Below are 23,174 nucleotides of genomic sequence, written 5' to 3' on the forward strand. Positions count from 1 at the left end.
TGCTTATTTTTATTCTTTTTCTGCAACTAAACTTGCCATATTTGAAACTATTGTGATCACTTTTTCTTGCCATATTTTTACTTTTAATACATTTTTTGCTACATAATTTCTGCACATTTTTTGTTTGCTTTCATGACATTTTCAGCACTTATAAACCTTTTCCACCTAATGTCACATATGTTGACCCATTTTTTTCACTTTTAACCTCTTCACCATATTTCATGCTTATTTTGCAAATTTAACCACATTCACGATTTGTCATGCCCATTTTTTTTTGCCATTTTAAACTATAAGTCCCTACTTTTTTCTGCCATTTTTGTCCGTTATTGGCCACTTTACCACCTTTTCCACCATTTTTTGGTCACTTTTAACCCATTTTATTTCTGATTAAAACAAGGATTTACATCTTTAAGATGACTATATACTATTGCACAAATATCTATAAGAAAAAAATTGTTGAAAGTGACCAAAAATGTTGGGAAAGGTGGTGAAATGGGATTTTAAAACCACAGAAATTGATTAAAAGTTGCAAATGAGAGTAGCTAAAAACAAACAGAAAAAGGGTTCAAAGTGTCAATATTGGCCTAAAAGTGGCAAAAAAGGAACAATTAGTTTAAACTGGTAAATAATGGGCATGACAATTTGTGAATGTTGTTAAATTGGGAAAGAAGTAAGCATGAAATATGGTCAACATGTGACAGGTGGAAATGGTTTAAAAGTGCTGAAAATATCTTGAAAGAAGAAGAAACTGCATTGAAATTTGATGGAGAAGTGTCAGAAATGGGAGCAATGTAGCAAAAATGCATTAAAAAAATAAAAAAGGCAAGAAAAAGTGATTAAAAAAGGTTAAAATATGGCAAGTTTGGTGCAGCTGCAGAAAAAGGGTAAAAATAAACAACAATGGGCTCGACCCCCTCCCAGTGTCCCCTGACCCCAAGGTTGAGAAGCCCTAGTTTAGGGGGAAAATATATTTAACTGGTTGAATGTTGCGTTAACAGAGCAGAAACATCCAACCAGTCCAAATAACCCCTGTTGTCACTTGATGACTCGGCAGATTTGAACCACTAGATTATCCCGTGACCGTGTTTTAATCTGTTTGATGCTAATCCCAGTATGAGCTGTTAAAAGGAGGAGAGTGGAGCTCATTCAGCTGATTATCCACTCTACTGTTAAGTTAATACTGGGATGGCATTCATCACATATTAGCTTTACGTTTCATAAATATAGGTGCTTATCAGCCAAATTAAAAAATAGAGTAAAATTACCTGCACTAGTTTGAAATTAAAATAGCATTTATATATATATATATATATAGCTTAACTTTTATTGTGGTTTTATACTATGCACAATAAAGTGATCTTGGGTGACCTGAAAGGTGCTGGTTTTAAAATAAAATATATAATTCAAATTAATAAATGCTTTAAAAAAAATTAATTTAAATGTATTTTAATTGAAAAAGAAAAGAAAAAGTGGGGGAAAAGAAAAGAATCGAGGCGAAAAAGAAGAAATAGAAAGAGAATAAAATAAAATATAGATGAGAATTATTTTTCTTTTTTGAAAAAGGAAAGAAAAAATTTAAATATAGCTGAGAATAATTACGCTGCAGTAAATTAAAACAAACAACAATAGTTGTATATAATTAACTACATGAATTTCTTAAACAAAATTAGATTAGAAAAAAAGTTCTAATAAAAACAAAACATGACATAAGTTTAAATTTAACTAAATAAATCTACTACAAAGTAGATTAAACAAATAACATGAAATACATTTTAAATACAAATAAACGTGTTTTAAATTATTAATAAAATAAATCAAAGACAAAACCTTAAAGGAAAATAAAATCTAATGAAAGACTAATAAATATAAATAATTGTGGGTGTATCATAAGTCATTATTAGAAGCTTAATAGAACATGAATCTATGTTCCATCCCCAGTGTAGGTGTAGTAATGTTAGGTGGTTCCAGGCTCTAGAACTAAAGGTCAGGACAGGCTGCTGTGCTCAGTGAGCAGCGACTGTGTCTGACACTCATCATGTGCTGGAAAGGCTGATCCTGCAGGATTATCCTACTGCTACAGCCAGGGTCACACAGGGATGGAACACACACACACACACACGGGACATGTTTCCTTTTCCTCATTTAAAGGGGCAGTATTATGAAAAAATCACTTTCTAATGTTTTTGCTACAGTGATATAAATTCCTTTAGCCTCGTTCATAAGGACAAAGTTGAACAAGTTCTGTTGCCTCCCTTGTTATCTTGTTATTCCACATTTTGTATAAAGTCAGCTCTAAACGGGATAGTGGGATTTTTCTCGCTACTTGACGTCACCTAGCGGAAACTCCCCTCCTGACAATCCTGGCTCCTCCTCCCCTATATAAGAATGTGAGCTCCTCCCTCTCAAACTACCTCACAGCTAAAACAAACACTGCAGTTTAATATAGAATATATATTATACTTTGTCATGAATGTAAAATTACATAAACAAAATGTGTTCTCTGCATTTAAGCTTTCCCCGAGGAGCAGTGGGCAGCAACAGAGTACAACCCAGAGCAGTTCCATTTTTAGTATCCGTTATATCGCCTTTCATTTGATCTGACGTGTTTGTGACGCAATGCGACACAGCGGTTGGACTAAACAGTGGACTATCACCTTTAATGGACTATTCCTGTAATCAGGAGTGGACAGGATGAGAAGAAAGCAACGTAGCAGCTCCCGTGAGTGTTTGAAACAACTGACTCAGCTGATTGACTCCGCTGCTGCAGCACACACCCTGAAACAGTGTTTGTCTGACTCACAATCACAAAAGCCACTTAAATATTCATGTGTTTTACTGTAATGTGCAGTTTTTTGGCTGAAACAATAAAGTGTGTGGATAGCAAAAGAAAATCGTGAGTGATCAGCTGTTGTGTGGAGTCAGCGTCTACAGACACACCTACTCATGAATATGCATAAGTAGGCCTCAAAACTGCTTGTTTTAAGAACTGCTCAGAAAGTGACTTTTCAGCGGCTAAAACTCTGGAAACAGGCGAGTTTGGGAAAGTAAACCTCAAATATTATGTTTTTGGGGTTCTTAAAACAAAAACAAAACAAAAAATTGGACCTTTAAACGTCTGTTGGAGCTCCAGATTTTTTTGGCACAATTTTCCCATTTTTGTTGTCTTTTGTGCATTTTTCGGCCATTCTGTATTTTTTGTCGTTTTATTCTGTTATTTTTTGTCGTGTTTTTGTTTTAAGTTCATTTTGTGGAGTCTTTTTTTGTGTGTTTTTCTTGTTGTGTGATTTCATTTTGTTTTGAGTGTTTTTCTGTCATTTTTCTATATTTTTGTTATTCAAAATTAAGTGTTTTTTTCATTGCTTTGTGTGCTTTTGGGTTCAATTTTGTGTGTTTTTTGAGTCTTTTTTGTATATCTATGTTGTTGTTTTTTTTTTTTTTGCCAGTAGTGTTTTGTGTGATTTTCCCAATTTTTCTTATTGTGTTATGCTTTCTTTTGTGTTTTTGGCAACATTTTCTGCTTTTTTGCTGCCATTTTAAGTATTAAGTGTTTTGTTGTTGTTTTGTGAGTTTCTGTCTTTTACGTTTTTTATGTTGTGATTGTGTGTGTTTGGCGTCATTTCCTGCATTTTTGTTGTCATTTTGTGTATTTTTCTGCCATTCCGTAAATGTTTTGGGTGTTGTGAGTCATTTTGTGCATTTATGTTGATGTTTTATGTGTTTACTATACTCATTGTTGTGATTTAGTGTGCCTGTAGTGATTTTTGTGTTATTCCCTCATTTTTCCTGTCATTTGTGTGTTATTGACATCATTTCATGTGTTTTTTCTGTTAATTTTGTTTTGTGGGTTTGTTTTTGTTTGTCTGTCATTTTGTATATTTAGTATTTTGTGTGTCTTGAGTCGTTTTGTGTGTTTTTGGATTCAGTTTTTCTTGTGCTTTTGTGTATTTTCCTGTAATTTTGTGTGTTTTTGGAGTCATTTTGAGCCGTGTTTGCTGCTCAGTCCTCAGTGAAACACAATTGTTTAAATAAAGATGGAGATGATGATGATGATGATGATGATGATGATGGGAAAATATGGGCTCCTGGATGTATTTCTGTTTCAAATTGATTCCTCAGTGGGAGAGAAAAGCTCTGCTATGACTCATTTACAGGGTTAACTCGTAACATTTCATGATTCATCACGTTATTTATAATAATGTCATACTTTACATCACTCCATCTCTACATTTATGGGTCCAACTTCCTGTGTCCAGTTTGCTGGTGGTGACTCAACAAAAACAACAGTTGAGTGTTGAATAATTCTATATTTATATTATTGTTATTTATATATTAGTTTATATTTCAATAGAAGTGTACAATGTTTATATAGTGTTTTTTTTTTGAACGGCTAGAAGGACAAGTTGGGTTTTCTAGGCTACGTTTTGAGAAATAAAAACAATTGCGTTCCTTGTTAACCTAACAATGTTTTATTATGCCACATACACGCACAGGAAGTCGCACCCATAATCAGGAAGTAGTGACCCAGTGAGAATGTGTTGTTAATGCTTAATTACAAGAATAACTTATAATGTTAAAACAGCCTAATACGACATCTTAACACTATTTTTCAAGGCAAAATTCAGTTGAATTTACACCAATATTTAATGAATATACACATGTACAAAATGAAAGGTAAAGTCATAAACACATTTTACAAATTCCAGTTATCCATCCATCTTCTTCCATCGGGATTGTGGGATGTAGGTTTGCCCAGTGTAGGGATGGACAGAGGGGGCGATTCAGGGAACTACTCAGAAGTGGTTAATTAGTCCCAAGTGAAGTTTGTTGCCTAATTACTTTTCTATTACAGTCTGTGGGAGGATGTATAAAAGGCATAACAGCATAAATACATAAACAAATGAATTAAAATTCAATATTCTTGTTGTATTAGTTCATAGATTTCCAAATATACTGTATAAATGCATAATATTGTTGTTGTATTCCACGCCCAATTTCTCTCTACATTTTGAATAATAATAATAATAATAATAATAAAAAAATTTTTTAAAAAAAACAAAAAAAACACAGATGTGTCTCCATTCACAATCATAACAATTCTCTATAGAGCTTACCTATGGTTAATATCACAATTATTTCCATGATTTCTTTCCGAGGCCTGTGACCGGCTGTGGGTCGCGGCCCTCTGGTTGAGGATATTGGGGGGAGCTGTGGCTCTGCCTCTCCCCGCCTCTCCTGGTCCCTCCTCCGGCTGAGGAGGCGTCTCTCTCTCCGCTCGTTGTGCGGCGCCGCGGACTCAAATTTCCGCTTCCACCGCTGAGCAGCAGAGCCGAGCCCCGCTCATCAGCGACCTTAGTCGGTCACAGACACGGGATCCTCCGCTATGTTTCCTCCACAACACACGGAGCAACTTTGAAAGGCCTCTGCACCGGGAAAGGGGGAAAAGGAGGACCGAGGAATCCCTGCCCGACACGGACACTTCTAACCCGGGTTCCTCCGTGTGAAAGCCCCCGGTCTCAGCCTCCAGGATGTCGGAGCGCGGAGGGCTCCCGCGGACCGGGGGCGTCCCTTCGCCGCACATGCAGCCCTCCAAGCCGGTCAGCATCACCTCCAACCGACCGGTCCACATGAACCTGTACGCTACCTGGGAGGTGGACCGCTCCTCGCCCAGCTGTGTGCCAAGGTACTATCTATCTATCTATCTATCTATCTATCTATCTATCTATCTATCTATCTATCTATCTATCTAAAGTTTCATGACAAAACCAATACCATCTTTGTGTGATGATGACAGAAAATTTCAAGCATTGTTTGGATGTTATTCGGTTCGTTTTGAGAACAATCTTGTCCCACTGACAACATTACCTGTTTACTGTAATTTGGATCTCACTTGGTAATATTTGCCCGAGGCTTCCTAACAGATCTATTTTTGGACCATTGTGCATTAAATCTTTATAAACTCACCTTTTTTAGGTCAAAGTTAGACCTAAATCATAGATAGATAGATAGATACATAGAGTCTAAGATCTATCTATCTGGCACCTTATGGACTATAGTTCTTTACCAATGGGTCACCTTTAAGTCCTATAACTCCTCATCATTACAGTACATCTTAAGTTTCTATTGAACAGGGAATAACTGCTGAGAAGTGACGCCTTGACAAAAACAAGTACCATCTTTGGGTAATGATGGAACATTTGTTTTTTAAAGCAACGTTTGGAAGTTTCTTGGTTCGTTTTAGAGAACAAGGATCGTCACCAGTATTGCAGATCTATTTCTGGACTATTGTGCATCAAATGTTTATAAACTCGCTTTTTTGAGGTCAAAGTTAGACCTAAATCTTAGACTCTATCTATCTATCTATCTATCTATCTATCTATCTATCTATCACCTTATGGACCATAGTTCTTTACCGATAGGTCACCTTTAAGTTCTTTAACCCCTAATCATTACAGTACATCCCTAATGAACAGGGAATAACTACTGAATAGTGACTCCTTGACAAGAACTAATACCATCTTTGGGTAATGATGACGAAAAAAACATTTTAAGCAACGTTTGGATGTTTCTTGGCTTGTTTTGTCATCTTGTACCACTGACAACATTAACTGTTTACCGTTTACATTATCATCTGGATCTCACTTAAGAATCTTTGCCCAAGCTTGCCCGCCACAACCCCAACCACCATCACTCTGTACCTTGTGGGTAAAAGCAGCCATTTGATACGATTCTGGATGGCATTTGTTACCAATAGAAAAAGTAGACCCATTGAGACTAGGGTTGGTCATTGCCATGAATATGACGATACAATTTGCATGTCACGATACGATATATCCAGATACAAAACAATACAATATACATTGCAATATATCTCTGTTACACCCGCTTAATTTATATTAATATTAATATAATATTAATTTAATAGTATGAAATGCATTTAACTAGCGAGAACAAGTAAATGGTAACTAGCTGTAGTTTAAGTACCAATAGTGGTATGTTTATCAAACTGTCAAATAAAATGTTTTAATAAGTTTAACTTTTGCTTCTACAGCAGATTCTGATTCCGTTAAAAGTTACCACATACATCTATGAAAGTGTCCAGTATGTTTTATGAAAATAAATTAAAATCAACATCAAAGCTGAAATGCACTGAGTAATTTAACAAGGTCAGATGTGGTTCTCTGACACCTAGTGACCAGGCGTTTACGAGCTATGCATATGTTAGTGCAATTAAATGTTTTTTTCTCATTAAAAAACATGATTAAGAAAATTGATTTGGACATTAATGCATTAGTATATCATTAGATCAAAGTTTTGACCCTTTTTCAATAGGGATGTAACGATTCACTCAAGTCCCGATACGATTCACGATACTGGGTTCACGATACGATTCTCTCACGATTTATTTTACAAAATGGGACTGTAGACAAATGATGACTGAAAAATATTCCTTTATTTTTTTCGGAAAAAAACTAGAAAATATTCTACTGTTTTCCTTTTATTTTTCATTGTCAAAAGAACACCTTGATAAACTATTCAAAACAATGCAATTTAACTATAAATAAATCTTGAATGAAATAAATAATTCATTTAAATTCTGGTTCTATAGTAAACAACGCAAAACTGCATAATAGTTCTTTTTTCTTTTTAAAAGTGCAACTGAAAATGTATTTTGTGCCTTAACAATTGGACTTAAAAAAAAAGCAGTCATTGCACTGTATTTACGTCAGATATTTGTTTGGACCAGCAGAGGGTGTTGGAAGCCCAGTGGTCGGTTGGCATGCAGATATTCTAACAGTGAAGAAGAGATGCTATGCTAGCAGACAGCTAATAGAAAAACATGACTTTTACAGATATTCACATATTACAGATATTCTTTCAGCGCTAAAGGGGTAAGGAATCATTTATGAACATGTTTAAGAGTAGAAGGCGGCCAGAAAGAAAGTAGTAGCCCACCGCCAACATTTCTGGATAGCGCCCTCTGCTGTTTAAAAGAAGTACTGCGATTCAATTTTCGCAGTATCAATGTGAACCGTGATACCTATGAATCAATTTTTAACTGCCTTACGATTAATCATTACATCCCTATTTTTCAACTCTTACAGATCTATTTTTTGGACCATTGTGCCTCAAATCTTTATAAACCCCTCAGATATTTTGAGGTAACTCGCATTTTTTATTTATAAATTTGGTTCACATGCTTCACTTTGGCATTTTTGTGTTTATTTAATGGTGTTTAGTTGTATTTTTGGACATTGAATGGTTCGTTGGGAATATATGGAACCAAAGCCCTTGTATGCTGTTGTGGCAAGACCACCACACTGTTTTGGATGGTTCTGATGATCAAAAATTCCCAGTTAGACACCAACGAATTCTTTTCTGTCTTTTGTGATGGCGGATTAACTTAACCCAGTGGCCTTTCCAGCTGATAACCCTCACAGACATGCTCTCAGGTTACTGTTTACCTTAACTAGATCTCAACTCATCCTGAACCTTTCTGGAAATCTTCCAGGAAACAGACAAACATGGTCTTCAACACTTTTTTTTGTGTCATGCGGTGGTAACGTCAAAGACCGGAGCTTCGTGTGTGTTTAGTTTTCCTTCTATTGATGTTTCTTGGCTGTCTTCTTCGGACCTTGACAGATATCCAAACAGACACTGCCTGGTTATCTTTGATGTGATACGGACCGTGTATCTGCAGGCTTTAGCATCATGTCAGATTCAATGTTTTCTCTTCAGCGCAGAGGCAACACATGCATGGAGCAGACTGTAGATAGAGAAAATGGGCTTATTATTATTATTATTATTAAGGCAGCAGGAATGCTGAGGTTACCACACCCACATTTACATAAGCTGTGTTCCTGTGAATGCAGCAAGGTCGTAACAGACAGTTCACCCCATCTACTCTAACACAGAGATAAGGGGGGGTAAAAAATATTTTCCAATGGTCTTAAATAAACACATACATACTCGTCTACCTAAGCAGTGGTCAAACAAAAAAAATCAACGTTTTTGCAAACATGGTAAAAATACAATTATTTGGTCATATTTCTAAATTTCAAGAGATTTTACTCAATGATATTCTTAGATATCTTTATTGTGATTGTTACTAGTTGTGTCTCTGAGATGATTAATATTTACCCATAGAATGTCAGAGGAAATGTTGGAAGACCACTTGGTTGTATTCGCCATGTTTCGTCAGTAGTTTTGACGATATTCTTGACCAATGAAAGAGTCCCATTTCCACCTCCAGCATTCTATGGTGAAGTCTGAATCCTTGACAAAATCCCAACCTCCTTATTAGAAAAGTGGACAAAATTCCAGTTTGTGTTTGTTTTTCTATGCTAACTTAACTTTAACCATAATGCTGACACTAAACCATAATACTAACACGAATCATAATGCTAACAGTGACCATAATGCTAACACTATTCATATCGATAACACTAACCTTAATGCTAATACTAACTGTACCGATACCACTAACCGTACCGCTAACATGAACTCAAACCATAACGTTTTTTGTTTTTTTTTTACTTGTCTGCACATGCTGTTAAAGGTCAACACTACAAGAAGTGCAATCATTATGAGGCAGCAATGCATGTTTTGTTATTGCAATGAAATAAATACATAGATTTATTTCATTGCTTAATTGTGATCATTCACCAGCCCTCCCTAAGGAAGGGTAAGAAACATTTATTATAGGGAGGATATAAAAAGGGAGAGCAGTGTTACACCTAGGTGAGGGAGGGGGAAGGGAGCAGGGAGGAGAGACTCAAGGGTGGGGAAGAATAGATTATTTTAAAGTGAGAGTGAGATGTGAAGTTGTAGTAGAACATATTGTGCTTATTATGTTGTGTAATCAAGCCAGTCTGGTGTTAAGTGTGAAGCTTAGCTATAATGGTGGTGGCTGTGAACTGTATGTGCAAACACCGCTACTGCAAACCCAGGTGCCGCCCCGGGCCCGCCGAAGCAGCCAGGCCAGCAGCCCCCCAGATGCCCCCTAGATCCCAGGCCGAGAAGCAGCCACCGCCCCCCACATACACATCCGAGAAAGCCCCAAGGAGCCGAGCACCCAGTGCATCCCGCCACCGACCCCAACCCCAACCCCAAGGCCCCCCGCCACCATCCCGCCCCCCCAACCACCAACCCAGCAACATTAACATAACGGTAACACCAACCTTGATGCTAATAATAACGTACTGCTAACACAAACCATAATGTTAACAATAACATAACACAAACACTAAAACCATACCGCTACCATTAATCGTACTGCTAACACTAATCGTACCGCTTACACTAATTGTATCAATTGTAGCATCATGCTAGCTGTAACCCTAATTGTGATCAAATGTTTGTGAAGAAATACCAGTCATTGTTAGTGTATTTATATTTAACACTGATATTTTGTCCATTTTGCTAACAAATGGTTGAGATTTTGTCCATTGGGATTTTGTTCTGTCGCTGTTAAAGTAGATTTGAGGTCCATTTACAAAATAGAAAGTATAGTTGTGCTCTGACTGTGCACGTGTTCATGCACGCCTGTGTGTGTGTGTTAGTGGGTGTGTGGTGAGCGTTAAAGCGGAATTGGGAAATTCGCAAAATAAAACTCTTGGAAAGTGAATACTAATTATTTTTTTAAAACTTTACTCTTTCTTTGCGGCCTGGTACCAAATGGTCCACGGACCGGTGTTTTTGGCCCAAAGGAATGGTCATTGTTGGTAAATATGTTTTATTCAGTATAATTATTCCCACCATTGCCTTTATTTACAAGTCAAGGTCAAACATCAAGACCAAGGTGGATTTTTATAGCAATTAAAATCCCACCAAATTTGCATTTAAAGGGAATGTTTAATTTTTCCGCTGTTTGTGCGTCTGAACCGTGTCCTTTCAGATGAGCTCAGATGTTTCGGTTAGTTAATATAAACTAAAGCTATTAGTGAGAACAAAGGCTGCTGGTAAAAGCTCTGCAGTCATCCCCACACAAAGCTCACATGCTGACGTTTTAATGCTGCTTTCCCAAATGCTTCAGGGGTTTTTAACCGAGTGAGGAATAAAGCCTCTGGGGTATGTTTCCACCTCTTTGTGTGTTTACCACACACACTGGTGGTGGTGGTGGTGGTGATGATGCAGAGCTGGGTTCACAGTGATATTTTCCTGCTTTCCTCAGGTGAAAAGCGACAATCACGGTCCACCAAATCTCTTCAGTTTCACTGCAGTGATGCTGCGACTGTCTCCATTAAATAGGGTTTGCTCCCAGACAACAGGGCGCGAGCTGCTAATCCAGACTTAAAAAGAGCACGTGTGTCTGCTGTGGACTCGCAGACATTCCTGCTGATGTGTTGCAGTTTATTTTGTGGCTCAGTTGTTGACGTTGTTGCTTCATCTTGTTGCTGCAGTGGGAAGAACTGAAACCCTGCTGTGGCTTTCGCTTCTTCCTGCGGAACACAATTGTTGTTGTGTTAACATTTCACTTCCAGGCACAAAAAACACCTCATTTGAGTAAAAAATACTGTACTTTAGAGTCCTTTTCATGCATAGCACAAGCACTAGTCATAGTCGTTCATGACTTTATAGATTTGGTCTGCTTCTTCATTACAAAATAGACACGGGATACATTTAAAAACCACTCAAACATTTCAGGTGGTAGAGGGTCGTCTTCTGATCGAGAGGTTAGGGGTTCGATCCCAGTACCTGACTATATGTTGAAGTGTCCTTGGGCAAGACACTGAACCCTAAGTTGTTCCAGTGGTCGACGAGCACCTTGCATGGCAGCTCTGTCCCATTGGTGCGTGAATATAAGGGTGAATGGGCGAATGAGCTGATATGTAAAGCGCGATATAAATCAAGTCCGTTTACCTTATCATTTTTAATAATAAAAAAACTAAAGTTCATTCGTCAATACTAAAACATGGATGAGAAAAAGACCAAAGGCTATTGGACGTTTGAAAACGTTTTAGCTAACTAGCACCAGTCGCTGGTTTTCAGGCAACTGTTTCTTCAGCAGATTTGCTTTGATCGCCTGACGTGTTTCGACTGTCAACTGCCAGTCTCTTCAGAGGCGTCTGTTGATTGCTTTGATGTTTCAAAAATTATTCAAACAAATTTTTTATGTCTTCTTTTGTAATATTATGTTTAAGTTTCATTTATTCAGACAACTGTCCTTCAGGAAATGTACTGTTTTGACTGTCAACTGCCAGTCTTCTTCAGAGGCATCTGCTGATCACGTCATAGCATGCGAGAATTTAGTTTTCCGTTTCTTTGTTCACCTGTTTACAGTGCAAAATTGCACGTAAATGCGCGATATTGTCCCGAAACAATGTCGTAAAACTATTTTCCATTCCAGAAGGCGAACTCCGTCATATTGCGTAGTATTATGTCATATTTTGCTCGAGAATTGACATTCCCGTTTCTTTGCTCACCTGTTTACGGTGAAAAATTGCGCATAAACAATTATATCTCAAAACAAGCATGTGAGGGTGACATTGCAGTTTCCGTTTGACTTTGTTTAACAAAAGATTTCTATTAAAAAATAGACATTTCCGTTTTAGGGAGTCAATTCCCTTTTTCCGTCTGTTTCTTGCGATCACTGTGAATTGGAGCCCCTCCTCCTCATTTAATTTAGCTAATCCCAATGTTTTCCTGAATGTTTACCTTGAATAAATGAAGGAATGACCTTGGATTCATCACCAGTTCTGCTTTCCATCATGTAAACGCCATGTTGGGATCAACAATAGTGAAACTTTGTGGAATGTTATATAAAAGAAAACCTGCAAATACAACAGATGCCCTCTGATTGTGTCTGATTATCATTCTGTAATGTGCCCTCGTCACAGCGTGAAGCACTTCTTCTGCTTCCTTCTTCTGCTGAGTCATCCGTCCCACACTCCACTCTTCACCCATGGCTCCGTTCACTGGTTCCCGTTTCGCTCCGGTTTCCAATTTCTGTGCAAAGCTTCACTTTGGCGAGCCTGGAAAAATAATCCCACCATTGAGTAACCGCCTCGGGCTCCACGCTGTGCCGCACACGCACACAGTGCTGCAGTGAATACAGATTAGAGCTCCTCAGGTGTGCAACACATCGGGTGGAATGTCGGCGATGCTCGTCAATGGAAATAGTTCAGATTCCAACGTTCAGGAGAGTTGGAGTCATGGTGGACTTCCCCCAAAGACACTTTTTTTCTTCTAGAATTAGTTTTTGATCTCGTATGTTTTGCACAGATATCTTTACAGTGCATTTTATTTTAGATAAATCTATATTTGAGGATGGAAACATTGACTCACTACACGGCGCTGCCAATTTAAAAACTCAACATATAAGTCGCGTCATTGTATGAGTCACTCTCTCACTTTTAGATGGAAAAGAATCGCAGCTGTTTCAAAAATTACCGTAGTTACCTTTTAGGGTGTAAGAAAAAATCGATTTGGGCGATCGATCGTGGAATTTCACCAAACAATTATCGTACAGATCCAAAAAAAATGCAAACGTTTAACTTTTGTGAAAAATGTAATTTGACAGTTTAATAAACATACCACTTGTTTTTTGGATTTGGTTTTTGAATTACAGTTAGTTACCATTTACTTGTTTCTCGCAAGTTTAAAAAAAAAATGAAATAAATTGTATTTCATACCATTTTGTACTATTTATATTGTGATACATCGCAGTGTATATCGGGATATATCGGGATATACCGTACCATGACATGCAAATCGTGAATCATATCGTCAGTCGGGGTGAATATTGGCAAGGATGTTGCAATACGATACGTATCACGATACTTGGGTCACGATACTATATTATCGTAATATATCGCGACATCGAGATATATCGTGACATCCTACCCAGTTAATATCAATATTAACGTAGAGATGAAAAATCAAGTTGCTGTATATGTTCATCAGAAGATATTGATCATTAGAGGACAAATTCAGTCAAAACTATTTGCTTCAAAACATCCTATTTATTATTTATTATTAGTGTTTTTGCACATTTTCACTGAAAAAAAGAAAATACAGTGTACACACTGTCATCATAAAATAAAGTGCAACAAGTTTCTTTTCACTGAAACTACTGCGTAGAAGTCTCAAAGTAACCATAACAACATAATGACCTCATTGTAACAACTGTAAGTGAGAACATTAATGATAGTTGCTGACAATGCACAAAAAATAAGAAAAATAACAATTGCAACACATTGAAAGCATTGTAACCACAACTGAAATATTGCATAAATACACAAAAATATTGATTAAATATAAAAAAAATGTTTTAATTATATTAAATTGATTTTTTATTTAAGAAATCGATTTAAAATCGGCACCTAAAAAATCGCTACATATCGTGAAATAGCTCTTTTTTCACACCCCTAATCGTCAGATTCTTTGCAATGCACACCCCTGGTTTCTTTGGTTGTGATGCCACTACTTCCTTATTATAGGTATAACCTCCTGTGGGATAAACCAATCAGTTCAGAGAATACAAACATCAATATCTATCTTTTCACAATAAGAGCTTTGGCTAAAGCGTATATACCTGTATTTGTAACTTATTCCACGCATAATAATTAAAGTTGGGAACGTTTTTTCTCATAGTTTTCATGTCTGGCATTCAGAGCAGAACTCTTTTTATCTCTGGAAAGAGAAGTGGATTAAAACGGTCATGTTTGAAGTGAAAAAGCTGCGTAAATAAGTAAAGGCTGCAGGTCACTGCATTAAAAATGAATGTGCTCGCGCTGGTGATAAATACTGTGTGTGTGAGGAAGTGCAGAAAACACAGATGCAGGATGTCCTGAATTATACATCGTGCATTTGTTGGACTCGTCTGCAGTAATTGCCCCGCCACACAATAGTGAGCTGTCACGCTCCGTTTGTGCGAGTGTCAGCGTTAAAGCAGATGGTGGCGAAGTGGACGGTCTGTGGCGCTCGCCTCAGTCTTTTCGCCGTTTGGCTTTGTTCCGCTCAGATTGTTGGCCAGAAGCTTCCAGGCTCTCCAGATAGAAATCTCTTCTTCCTCATCCAACTTTCTACACGTATCCATCCACCACGTCTGCCTCAAGCCATCCAACCTCAGAAAAGGGAGATGATGGTTCCCAAACACCAGTCCTGATGTGTTGGGCTTGAAACAATCATGAGTGTATTCTCCTAAGTGTTATTCCAAATATTCATTTTCGTAGACGTGGTAAACCAGTAAAACGTGACGCACCACTGAAAGACTTTTCACAGGATTTTGGAGGGACTGTGGCTTTAAACATCAGCAGCGAAACCTAGCAAGAAGCTGGGAAACCAACAGAATGAGAACATTTTCCAAAAGCAGAAGCTTGAACTTCTTTAAAACTGACGGAAACAAAAACAACAAAAAGAAAACGAGCGCAAACCTCCGCCAAGCGCCGAATCTCCTCTTTGCCCGATATGGCCAGTTATCTGGATCAGTGTCCTTTCTAGAAGGGGTTCTCAATATTTTCAGCCCACGACCCCCAAAATAAAGGTTCCAAAGACTGGGTTAGGGTTAGGGTTGGGCTTAAATTGGAAAAAATAAGCATGAAATATGGTGAAGAGGTTAAAAGTGACAATAATGGGTCAACATATGTAACAATAGGGGAAAAGAGGCAGAAAGGGTTTATAAGTGTCAAAAATGTCTTGAAGTGAAAGAATGTGTAGAAAAGGCATTAAAATGTGATGGAGAAGTGGCAGAAATGGGAGTAAAGTAGCAAAAGTGATGAAAATAGGTTAAAATATGGTAAGTTTGGTGTAGTTGCAGAAAAAGGGTAAAATTAAGCAAAAATGGGCTCAAATTTTTAAAAAAAATTATACATTTCTCGAAGGCATCTGGCGACCCCCTAACAGTGTCTCGCGACCCCAAGGTTGAGAACCCCTGCCTTATAGGAGAAAAAGCCAAAAGTGGCACATTTTGTGCTTATCAGCTAATTCCACCCAGAATTGTCTTTCTGGTTAGAATAAATTGTCAAAAATATCGAGATTCATATCGTATATCGCCGTTTTGAGATATGAATTTTGGTCCCATATTGCCCAGCCCTACTGCCAGGTGTTAAACCTGCCCACCTGCCCCCCGCTTGTTATCGCTGCTTGTGTTTGTGCTCGTAGCAGCTGCTGTGCTCTCCGTGTGTCAGAGGACATCACTTCTTTCTCCTCCTACGGTGCAGTGACAAGACATATGCTCAGCTTTTAGCTACAGCGTGGACAACACCGATGAAGTCCTCTCATGAAGACAAATGTTTTCTCCTCACAGCGTGCACGTGGCTCGTTCTGACCCTGAAAGCGAGCACCGCAGCCTCGGTGCCACTACTGCGTGAGACGTCCATGCAAATCATGTGTGCACACGTCTGTAATCCTCTCGCAGCTCGGATTTCACACTTTCCCCACGGGTGATAACACACACACGCCTGTAATGCACTTAACACAGATTGACCTTGACACAGAGTCGGAGCTACTTTTTATAGATCGTCTACATTCCTCCAGTACAGCCAGAATATTACGACCACCACTTGCCTTATACTCTACACCTGTACTTGGTCTCCATCATTTCATACGTCTTTTCACATGTGTAAGAGTGCATTGGACCATGTCAATATGAATATGTTTAATCCTGCACCAAGTTAGAGTTACTGTTTTACTATTTACAGCAGACATAGGCAACTGGTGGCCCCGGGGCCACATGCAGCCCACGGTCTAATTTCGTGTGGCCCCCAAAACAAAATTGTAATTCCTGAGTTTGGACGTTACATGAAGCCAAACATAACACACAAAAACTCCAGAAACACAGAAAACGACAGCAAAATGTCAACAAAAGTACACAAAACGAAGACACACTAAACAACCACTTAAACATAAAATGACGAAAAAAACAAAAAACATATGCAAAACGGCTTCAAACTAAGACACACAAAATGCCAACGAGGTTGCCCAAAAAAATGACAGAAAAATAGACGACAATAACACAATAAATATAACGAAAACACACATAATGACTCGGAAAACACACAAAAAGGCAACAAAAAAAATCACCATTTTGACAAGAAAATGGACAAAATAAATGACACACAATGTCTAAAAACTTAAAATACCAAGAAAACCCACCCAAATTGACTTTATTTTTCTAAAGGTTTTCATCAACTTTATTTTTCTAAAAGTGACAATAACTAGACTGACTAATTAAAAAAAATACTGTGAACCAAAACAAAATCAAAATGTGTTATTTTCGACTAAGTTTCATTCATGGGTGGTATCCAATCAATCAGCTACTTTTGTTACGTTGAAGGCGGAACAAGACTTAAAAATAATAAAATAATAATGATAAATGTATTTGAAGCTTTTTTTTTTTTAATAACTGCATCCACTTTTCTAATTCATATTTTAGTCGACTATATCTACAAGAGATTTAGTCGACTAAAATCTTGATTTTGATTTAGTTGACTGAAACTAAAACTAAAGAGTTTACGTTAAAAAATGACGTGCAAGTTTTCTTAACGTGAGATTTTGACGTCTCTCCATTCGCTAAAGTTGCTACACATTAGATCAGCTGTTTTATGGTAGAAAAGGTGTGATATTGTCCCAAAATATGTCGGTGAGGGTTTAGTCTGTGTCTTTAAGCTATTTACATTTCAGAGGATTAACTTATATATATATATATAAAACGCATAATATTACGTCAGGTTTTGCGTGAGAGTTGAGATTTCTGTTTCTTTGTCAACCCGTTTACGGTGAAAAATTGCATGTAAATGTGTGATATTGTCCCAAAACAGGCATGTGATGGTGTATTTTGTCATATTTAAAAAAATAAATAATAATAACAATATCACCAACACTGTAATTACTGTGTCTGTGTTTAAAACCAATGAAAACCCAACATTTCCCACCTCCACCTGATTTTGTCAGTCTTGTATTTTTGCAGTGTGATGCAAGCACTGGTGACGGGCTAGTGTGTATTGTGTGTTGTGTTGTGTGTGTGTGTGTGTGTGTGTGTGTTGCCCTCCTTAGGAAGTAACAGGCCTCAGTGTGTCCTAGCCTGTGGCTGTGGGAAGTAGAGCAAGTCAGTTGGACACGAGCGTAGGAAGAGAGAGGGAGTCATCTTTAAGTGTCTAATACCTCCAATAGTAGTCCTTCAATCCAGGTCAAGACAGGTTTAAGAACTTATCAGTAACACTAGAAACGAGAAACCTGAGAAGATGGTGGAGTGAAAAGTTGCCAGCCCACAATAAAGGATTTTCTTGCCGAGACCCTTATGCTGCGTTCACACCAGACGCTTTTCCGGCATCAGAATTGTGCCTAACGCCCCAAGTTGGACGCTTGTGCTCGTTGAATTAGTGACAAGCGTCCAAACAAGTGGGAGGAGCTTCTCTATTGCCGGTGAAAAGTTTAAATAACTTACCCACCGACCTCCTCACTAATCCTCCTCCAAGCAAGGCCTGACAGCCCTGTCACACAATGCGTCACTACGTCACTTAGGGATGGGCGATATTGAGGAGGCCGTGGAGACTCCGCGGTAGAGCTTCAGTAAACAGCGTTCCGTTCCAGAGAATAATAAGTTGTTGACAACAAACAGGGGCAGTTTTGGTCCATGGAACAAGGTTTTTTGGCCCTCGCTAATCCCTCGCTAATTTCCGACATGGGAATTTATCGTTTATATCGACATATTCTTACTGGTGAGAATGTTTTTGACGATAAATCATAAACGATAAAAATAACTCTGACGTGAGATCAACAACATGCTATATAAACAGTAATTGGCTGAAATCTCCAAAATGGACACGCCCATATATAAAGGGAAGTTACGTGTGTTTGAGGCTAAAAGTTGATATAAACGACTAGAAAGACATTTCTGACACAAATTAGTTACAAGGTTGTATTATTCTGTGTTCGAGCGATCATCTAAAGTACATTCATGTGATTGGTTGCGCATCATTTTAAGTGAGTCGAAAGGGGCCGGTAGCTCACATGATATAAACCCATGATAACTGTAAATAAAAGCCTGTGACTCATAAATATCATATTAGCACTGTACAAATTGAGTAGTAACTGATAGGGTTTTCCTGTGAGTTTCAAATCTTGAAGACCTCAGTCTGAATTCAAAATGATCAAAAACAAGGTGCTAAAATGATCAGCCTTTCTTCACTTACTGTACGTATCAATCAAATGAATCCAGGCCCATTCTGATCTGATAAAAGCCCTTGAAGCACCACATATAGGTGGCGTTTACACTTTCTCTTTTTGGTCCTCTTTGAACAGTCCAAAGTTCTTGTTTCTTTGGATAGTCATCTTGTTAAGGCAGGTAAGAAAGCACATTTGTCTTATTTCTATTCATTGGCGATTGTGTCAATAACTTTTCGTAATAGGTTTTCTCTTTTTCTAGATATTTGAAACAAAAGTATTGTTTGTCAAAACTGACACCACTGAAATATCCCTCATATCGTCAATATCGTGTAAACGAAGAAAACAAGCAGTTGTCATAACGTTGCTTCCATTGTTGCCATCTAAAGAGCTGTGATGAAGTGCTGTTTAGGTGATTCTCCTTATGATTGGCTGCTGCATGTTTCACCATGATTGCCACCTTTAAGCATCCTCTTCTCGCCGTCCTTTGCTGCTTTTGAATCTGGTCTCTCTCGCTCCACTCTCTCAATTGTGAGCTCTCGTGTTGATTTGTTCGCATTCTTTGTTGGTTTTATTTTGTGTCTTCACAGTGAACAACGTCTTCATCTGTGTCATTTCCATTCTTCATCTGGCAGCACTTGAATCGTAGCCCAGGCCGACCTTGGTGTTAAACACTGCTTCTGTATGAGACCGGATATCGTTTTATGCTCTCTCTCTCTCTCTCTCTCTCTCTCTCTGTTTCATTGTTCTGTGGAACGTTCAAGACTGACTTCTCTGTTTTCTGTTTTTTAGAGGTTTGAGTGAGATTTTCACGAATCAGGTTTTTATCTTTGGTGTGACTTATCCAAGGCAACGAAAACACGATTGTCAATTACTAAACTTTGTCCTTGGCATGGCAAAAATGGCTTTTTATGTGAGTAGAAATTAAAAATCGAAGATGCTGTGGATATGGATGCTAAACTATTGATGGTGAAGGTGATCAGGGCCAGGCTGGCAATGGATTTCAGCTTTTTCAGAGCTAATCAGGATCTTGAGCAGTTTTAGGCAGTATGGGCACATAATGGGCTATTCTGCTGTGTGTGTAGTGTTGGGTAGTCGTTGGCTGTATTTGCTTCAGGCCAAGTGTCGGCTGATATCGGCAGGGGGCTGTTGCTCTCTGCAGAGTGAAGGGCCAGGGAAGGAAGACCGCACAGGAAAGGAATGAGAAGGGAGGATAAAAGATAGGGATCAGAAGACCTACAGATCCAAACATACTCAGGCGGAATGTAGGCGGAGCCGACTCGGCGTGGAATGTATTGTCTGCACACATCAGAGCTTTCATAGGTGCGCTTCTCTATAGTCCTTGTAGTCTATCTGGGACATGTTTTCAAGGTGTCTGTACTGTCGTAGCTCGTCTGCCAGTCTCTCCTCAATGCTCGTTTTCATCTCTTACATTTAATCCTGGTCGATGTGTAAAATACATGCTGAGCAGTGTTCTTGCGGACGTCCGCGCAAACCTACGCCGAGTCCACATCACGTACGTTCCACCTGAGTATGTTTGGGTTTTTCGGGAAGGAGTTGAGAAATGACTACCATATCTCACTAAATTCTGTGACATTGTCAAGAAATGTAATTTGTTTTTGGCACAAAAATACACTTCATTTGGCAAAAGTCGAATGGAGATTCTCACCTGGGACATCCACATGCAAGACCAACATCCTAACCACTGCGCTGACTTGGCTGATATATGGCGGTGGTGTGAGAGGATGGGTAGGTTTCGGGCTGGGAGACATGGTAAACATTCGTGGTTAGGGTTTGAGGAACAACATCTGATTGAAATACATCAGCTTGAATTTACTTTCAAACGCCAAAAAAAAAAAACATGTATTGCAGCACGACAAATGTGCCGAAAATGCATTACCACGCACAAAGTAATAGATTCTTTCATTTTTGTGACTGTCACATTCTCATGTGAAATCGGGTTGGAAATGAGGATGCAAAAAGAGTGTTGAATGTTTCCAAGACTAGTGTTTATTAAATGTTGTTCAGAGTACATCAATTATCATAAAATCCCATTTATTGACAAAATAAACTGTTGATCAGATAAGTTAAAATGCTATTTTTGCTAAACGACTCCAGGCTACAACAAAACCTCCAGCATTATGGGTCGGAATAGCGTTCTCTGTGAATGGGAGTGTGTGAGTGGTTGTCGTCTGCTTGTGTTTGTGATGGACAAATAAATGACTTGGCTTGTCGGCCACCAATTTATAGTGAGGGCTGTTCTTTGGCCGACCACTGCCGCTGCTTCCTAGATTGGCTTTTTTTTCCTTCTTCACTAGTCCATGTTAGTCCTTGACCAGCGCTATAGGATGGCAGAAGTTACTTATCCTTGAAAAAAGAACAGAAACTGAGAGACTTTTCAGAAAAGTTTCCTGAGAGATGAGAAAGAAGCGAATGCAATCAGAACCAAGTCCCTAAAAAAAACCCTACAGGTTTCTGAATGTCCATCGTCTGGTATACCATAAAAAAAACCTTGTTATACACGAGCCTATCCGCAGTGAGCAAGCACAAGGTGATTTCATTCTGACTCATAGACCTGCAACAAAATGGCAATTTAGTAACGCTGAGCTGAAAGGAGGGAGACGGGGAAAATCTGTGCACGTCATAAAAAAAGACAGCAGGAGGCTGACGGAAAGACGGAAAGGTGAAGCCAAGAGTCGGTAAAGGAGGGATTACTCAGTGACAGAGAAGACGAGGCTGGAGTGGATGAAGGTGAGAAGGGAAGCAGCAGAAGTAGAGCCTGATGGAAGCAGAGAAAAGAGCAACATCAAAGCTGCAGTGACTTAATGACTGGAAGGGAGCAGCTGCAGGAGGAAACGTGAGCTGATGAACAAACCAGCTCAGAGTCTGATTCTTCCCAATTTCTATCTTCTTAAGCAGAGAAATCTGTCTTGGACGGTTTAATATCTCACCATTTGCTTCTTACCTTTATCACCAGTTTGATCACTTCGACTGTAGATTGGTTTTGCCTTCTTTCGGCAAAATTAAAAAAAAACTTGTGTGCTATTGTTTTAGTTATTGTGTCATGTTAGTTGTTGTCTTTTTGAAAAAGCAATTTGTTTGCTCGTGTTTTTTATATACATATATATATATATATATATATACTTAAAAATGACTGATGCATCGCTAATAAAAATGAATAAATACTCTAAACCCTCTCTTTTCTTCTCATTCTTCCTTATCATGTCTGAGATACGTTTCATGAAAAAAGTATACTACACCCCAGCTCACCACGGTAGCTTTGGCGGTGTAGAGCGACTCCGTAGGGGTGTGCAAGATGAAATGGGAAAGACTGTCCCTGTAGAAAATGTTAAGAAATTCCTATCAACGCAAGATGCATATACTCTACACAAACCCGCCAGAATACATTTTCCTAGAAATTGGGTTTTTGTGTCTCGCCCGCTACATTAATTTCAGGCTGACCTGTGCCATATGCAGGCCCTGTCTGAGCACAATGATGTGTACAATTATTTATTAACGGTCATAGATGCATTTTCCAAGCAGCTTTGAAAACCCCGCCGTGATTGGCCTCATGGACATCTTTGACCTGGAGTCGGAGGTGATAATCGTCATGGAACGACTGACGGACACAGTGGACGGGTACGATTACTATACTAAAGAAAGACGTATACCAGAGGATCAGGCCAAGGTCATCTTCAAACAGATAGTCAACATCACATTGACCATGCACAAAAATGGCGTCTTCCACCGGGACTTGAAGTTGAATAACATCCTGGTAGATAGCAGCAAAGGAACTCCTGAGATCCGAGTCATCGACTTTGGTTGTGGGGATTTCATAGAAAACGAGCCCTTCAAGAACTTCTATGGAACTCCAGCATATGCACCACCAGAAGTTTTACGTGGGAAAACTTACATGGCCGAGCCTACGACGGTATGGCAAATCGGAGCCATGATGTATATAATCTGTGCCAGGGCCAAATTTGATACATTGGTGTACATGAAAAGAGGCAAAAAAGTGCTGAAAAATGTATCAAAGAAATGTAATGACTTCTTGAGCAAGTGTCTGGCCT

General features: G+C 38.6%; 1 protein-coding gene across 2 annotated transcripts in view; it reads left to right on the top strand.

The window, feature by feature from the left end:
• Positions 1-5,261: 5,261 nt before the first annotated feature.
• Positions 5,262-23,174, top strand: part of pacs1 (phosphofurin acidic cluster sorting protein 1) — a 73,181-nt gene continuing 55,268 nt past the window's right edge. For both annotated transcript variants that reach the window (XM_028474416.1, XM_028474417.1), the window contains exon 1: positions 5,262-5,680. In XM_028474416.1, the coding sequence (XP_028330217.1) occupies positions 5,526-5,680 (155 nt within the window). In that variant the 5' untranslated portion in view covers positions 5,262-5,525. The remainder of the gene's footprint in view (positions 5,681-23,174) is intronic.

The sequence above is a fragment of the Gouania willdenowi genome, chromosome 18, assembly GCF_900634775.1.
Source record: "Gouania willdenowi chromosome 18, fGouWil2.1, whole genome shotgun sequence".
Taxonomy (NCBI): Eukaryota; Metazoa; Chordata; class Actinopteri; order Blenniiformes; family Gobiesocidae; genus Gouania; species Gouania willdenowi.